Source organism: Triticum aestivum, chromosome 3B (assembly GCF_018294505.1).
Source record: "Triticum aestivum cultivar Chinese Spring chromosome 3B, IWGSC CS RefSeq v2.1, whole genome shotgun sequence".
NCBI classification, from domain to species: domain Eukaryota; kingdom Viridiplantae; phylum Streptophyta; class Magnoliopsida; order Poales; family Poaceae; genus Triticum; species Triticum aestivum.
The window spans coordinates 401,599,247-401,604,302 of record NC_057801.1 but is presented as its reverse complement, the minus strand read 5'-3'; the positions used below and the strand labels follow the sequence as shown (position 1 = coordinate 401,604,302).

The 5,056-nt window shown below is 46.8% G+C and overlaps 1 protein-coding gene across 1 annotated transcript; it reads right to left on the bottom strand.

The window, feature by feature from the left end:
• Window positions 1-1,067: 1,067 nt before the first annotated feature.
• LOC123070065 (transcription factor MYBS3) lies at window positions 1,068-2,773 on the bottom strand. The gene is made up of 3 exons (XM_044493084.1): window positions 2,267-2,773; window positions 1,745-1,941; window positions 1,068-1,652 (listed from the first exon to the last, which is right to left on the bottom strand). Exons 1-3 carry the CDS (start codon window positions 2,631-2,633, stop codon window positions 1,356-1,358), a joined length of 861 nt encoding a protein of 286 aa, XP_044349019.1. The 5' UTR covers window positions 2,634-2,773; the 3' UTR covers window positions 1,068-1,355.
• Between the last annotated feature and the right edge of the window lie 2,283 nt (window positions 2,774-5,056).

The window sequence follows — 5,056 nt, the reverse complement described above, 5'->3', positions numbered from 1 at the left end:
ACCCCATACTTGAGCTGGATATGAGGGGCGCCACACAGCCTGGGCGTTTGAGGACGGTTTGAGGCGTCTGGGTGGGTTTTTTTTTTACCGATCACTACCCGTCAGCCCGCCCGGACATTTGAGATGGATTTGAGGCCTCCGGCTTAAGATGCTCTAATCATGTAGAGGTCGGGGCGTAAGTTTATTACATGCTACGTTTTAAGTCAATGAAAACATTTTCATTAAAAATAATCTAATCGAGGGACCGAGCATCCGCATTGTTTGAAGGAAATTAGCATTACCAAGCGGTAGATGATTGTGTGCGCTTTCAGTTTGACGTCCATATCTGGGTTGCTCTTTGGGCAGCAGTGTAATACTTTTGCTTTTGCTACCTTTCTCCATCCTATACAAGTCTGCCTTTGTTGGATGGACTGGTGATTAATTGTCCACTTGCCTCTTGGAGCAAAGAAGACACTCTAATTTAGTGCCACCAATCAGACGGACATAGGCATCACTCAGAGGAGCGTCTGTTGCAGGTGCGACCGGAATCCTGAGACAGTAATAGTACCACTGTGCTGGATAAGCACCAGGCCGCCTAGCTTTTCTCCCCTCATTGGCGACATCTAGCTAGCTCTATAATGTTGGCCAGGAAGAGAGAAGCGTTTCTAGCTTTCTTGCTTCCTATCTTAAATCTGCATATCAACAGACGCCACATCAGCGGTGACAAGGGCGTCCCAATTGGGCATCCAACTTGGTACTACTGTTGAGAGGCGACAAACCACAGAGACACAGGAATGAGCACTGTACGATACATGCACCTACCGTATCCCAGGTCCGGAGGGAGGCGTAGGACCCGGCCGTGTCCATTATGGGTGAGCGTCGCCGTCTGGATTGAACCTGCTTGTCGCTGCCTGAATGTACGACAGAACCAGTGGGTCTCGTAATAGGCACTAGACGTACAGGCAGGCGACGATAAGAATCTGAATGCCTGCATTTGGAACAAATCCACTTGGATTAATATGTATGGACAGCCGTGATTCGCCGAAATTCTACTACTACTACTTGTACATCCGGGTGCATGCGTAGCGTGGGGGAACAGGAGCATGCTTCCGTTGGAGATTCTGGTTTTTACATGGACGGGACCCAAGAGCAGCAGCGGTACGTACGTACTACACACATCAACAACGTATCCACAATTAGCACTACTCGCACGGAACTTTACAAGCGCTGTCCATAGCCTTATCTCCATTTGCATTGGTTGGACAGGTCAGGCTCAGGCAGCAGACACAGCCTGATAGTAACAAGTGATAAAATAAAAAAATAAAAACTGGGTCGAGCGTCCTGGGTCTCCTCTCCGGCCGGCGACGTCGTTGACGTCATGTTCCGATGGACGGCGGCGAGAGAGACATGCCCAGCTCCAGGTCCAGCGGGGAGCAGTGGTGACCGTGGCCGTGGCCGTGAGGAGGCTGCTCCATCAGAACTGCCGGGAATGGCGCCCTCGGGGACGCCGACAAAAGTGGAACGCCCGCCATCGCCATGTCATCCTCCTGCGTGGAGTTGAGATCAATGGACGCCATGTCGGGGGATTTATACCGCGGCAGAGAGGTGGAGGCATCTCCGCTGTTGTTGGTCAGCGGCTCAGAAACGCGAATGCCGTTCTCGCAGATCGGTACCTGCACACCATATTCAGAATCTGACATGTCTTTTACATGCATTAATTCAGTCCTTTGTATAGTTAACAAGTTAAGATGTAGTACTCCAGTACCATGTCAAAGAGGCTGGAGCGGCGCTTCTTCTTCCCCATGCTGCTCTGCCTCAGGAAGAACTTCTGCGCGTGGCTGGCAACCTGCGTCGGGGTTCGAGTCGTGACGTAGCTCCGGGAGATACCTCGCCAGTCGCCCTTTCCGAGCTTCTCGAGGCCCACGAGGAATAGCCGGTGCTCCTCCTCGCTCCATGGAACTCCTGTAGCCATGTTCACAGAAGGACCATTCAGCTCAGGAGGCCACAAGTCGTCCACTACTTTTAGTAAGAAGAAGAAGAAGAAGAAGAAGAAGAAGAAGAAGAAGAAGAAGAAGATAAATAATGCAACTTCTTTTTTTAGAGGGATAATGCGACTTTATTAGTTAGGTCAAGATGAGATAGACTAGCATAATGCAAACAAACTCAGGTACAAAAAGGTCTGAATTTCCACCCCACGTATCATCAGTAGCATAGCCAGCCTAGCATATGTTCGACACTAGTGACTAGTGTAACTGCGTATTTCTGTTTATCTTAGGCAATTAATTACCTTTCTTCCTCTCCTGGACTAATCTGCCATGAGGACCGTCAGACAGGTACCCATTGGAAGCCCTCTCCAAGCCCTCGTCGATGGACAGAAGCACCGACGAGGAAGACGACGACGAAGGCGAAACGATGGAGCTAGGGGCCACCGCTAGCTGCAGGCAGTCCATGCTGTAGCTCTTCCTCATGGAGGCGCCGGCGCCGGTGCTGCGGCCCGCAGCGACATGGACCTGCACCCCGAAGAGCCTCAGCCCACTGCCGCTGCTGCTGCCGCCGCCTCCTTCGCAGAGCATAACTTCTCCCTGCTTTCCTGCGCTGCTGCAAGTTCTTGAGTTGTGGCCGTAGTTGCCACAGTGGGAGCACTTCCTCGCCATGGTGTGGCTATAAATCGACTAAATCGATCCGCACTGCCCTGTCTTTTGGTGCGGGTGGTGGGAGAGATGGGTGGAGACCAGTGTGTCCACAACCGCAGCAGTGGGTGGTGCTTGCTACTGCCTATAGCAGCTAGCAAAGGTAGCTTAGGGAGGAAACTTACACTGCACCCACTATAAATATGCTGCTTCTACTTCGGGCCTTTTGGCTGTGGATGTGGACGCGTTATCGGGCAGGGAACCGTAGAAAAGTACTTATTGTTCGAACCACCTTGATCTTGTTGCTTGGATTTAACTGGTAATTTGATCTTTTGATGCGTAAATTTGCACCGTCAACTTCGTTAGGAATGTTCCAAATACGCCACCGTACACGTGAATTTTTTTTAGAGCGCAGGGCCTGGAAAATACATCCATCGCCGTCATGTTTTCCTCACGAGGTTGTATAATCAACACTTCCTATTTCTTCTTTTTCTTTCATCTTTTTTTATGCTTCTTTTATTAGGGCAACACCCAATCCAACATACTTCCTCTGTATCTAAATATAAGAAGTTTTTGCGGTTTAAATTTGACCCTCTTAAACGACTTATATTTAGATACAAAGGGAGTATCATTCTACTCTCTTTCAATCTTACCATTCTCCCCGTTCACTTAAATCTTCTCATCTCACCTTTCATTCAAATCTTTTCAACCAATTTGATACCCAAAAACTCAATTCTCAACCATCCATCCGCCCTCTATTACATCAAGTCTCGCAATATGGCTTTCTTTTCACATGCCTTCCAATGTTTGCACGCAGGATCTCGCACCACTCGACTGTGTTGGTTTTAGTTTCGAGCGACTCTCTCTCCACGGGTGTTGTTCAGCTAGAGGTGGCACATAGTGTTTAGCTTAGTAGACTAGGGAGGCCATACCTCATGGTCAGGATTCCTTTCTCGTCTCAACTGATGAATATTTGCACAGGATGACCGATTTTGAAGTTTTTGTTAAATCTCGTACCAGCTATCGTACTACCTGAAATAATTCCTTTTTTGGCTTGGAAAAACATTAGTAGCAGTTCCAACATATTTGTAAATTTATGTCTAAGACTTCTATACACACTCCAGACAGGATTACAAAACAGAGGGATCGGGATCAGAACTCACAGATTGTTACGCAGTCGCCTCTCCCGGCGTGATATTTTTTTTTTTTGCCTCTAGCTCCTCTTGCACATCGGCAAGCGGTTTTATATGTTGTATGTTCACTATCATTGGAGTAGTTTTTCCCCCTTTCAACCTAATGGCTCCCGAGTTGTGTACTTCATCAATTTTTTAGGGGTTATCCCACCTAGATTTAAGATTGCATGGAGACATTTTTAAGTGGAAACTGTAAAGGGGGGCCTTATCTCCAACAGAAACTCCCATTTCTGTATTTCCTATCATGTGAAAGCTTAACCTTCTCTTTAAATAAACTAGCACTTTCATAAGCTTCATTTCTCAATTCATCAAGAGTATGTATATCTAATAAGCATTTCTCCCAGCTACCTTGAGGTCAAAGTTTAAATTCTTGATAGGCTAGAAAGCTTGATCACCATACCAACAATGGATGTGGTAACCACATGAATGGCAACAACAATCAAAAGACCAACGATCACTCAACTACCCCTTCGACACCCATGAAGAAGGACATAATTCAGTTGCTTAAAGTTAGTTGTTTGTTACAGACACAGAAACCCAGAACATTATTGAAACAAGTGCCCTACACTAAAGAATGGGAGGAAGAGCAATGGAAATTCTAGAAAGAAGAAGTCTTGTGTGGGGACCCCGACTTAAACAGGCAAAGCCATCGTTTGTGTGTGCACAAGATCCCCAGGATCAATGCTCACCATACACAACAGACTGAATATCAAGAGTTCACATCAATTACATAGCGCCGTACACAAATAGGACCATTATGGTCAAGTCTTACATAGATAAAGCCTCAAGGGTTGAACATCAAATAAAACATTTGCAGCGGAAATCCTCGTCGATGAATTGGGCCTGTGCTTGCCTTAACCCTACATGCATTCTGATTGGGAAGGCATCCTAGTTCGCATGTTCGTCACCAAAGAACTCTTCTTCGTATTCCTGCTCTTCTAGGCCTGGGCAAGTAAATAGCCAGGGACAAGCCAATGAGTACGTTTGAATGTACTCGCAAGCAACCGTACCATCAATGATAAGAAAACAAATATTCATGGTTTTAATTCTAAGTTGGCATTTCTGGGAAATGCTAGTTTTCCTCATGCAAGTATGATCAATACCTTTTTAGGGGTCATGCATGTGTCCCCAACATGCAACAAGAGGTTACAGATATCAACATAAAGAGAGAGAGAGAGAGAGAGAGAGTTATCCACAGCTCCATTTCAAGCTCATCGTGACCTTCCTCACGATTCACAACAAGAATGTTGCCAA

Excerpts from the sequence above, each read along its gene's own strand:
- LOC123070065 (XM_044493084.1), bottom strand. The coding sequence starts at position 2,633 with ATGGCGAGGAAGTGCTCCCACTGTGGCAACTACGGCCACAACTCAAGA. Across the intron at positions 1,942-2,266 it reads AGTCCAGGAGAGGAAGAAAG|GAGTTCCATGGAGCGAGGAG; the intron begins GTAATTAATTGC and ends ACATGGCTACAG. Across the intron at positions 1,653-1,744 it reads GCTCCAGCCTCTTTGACATG|GTACCGATCTGCGAGAACGG; the intron begins GTACTGGAGTAC and ends TATGGTGTGCAG.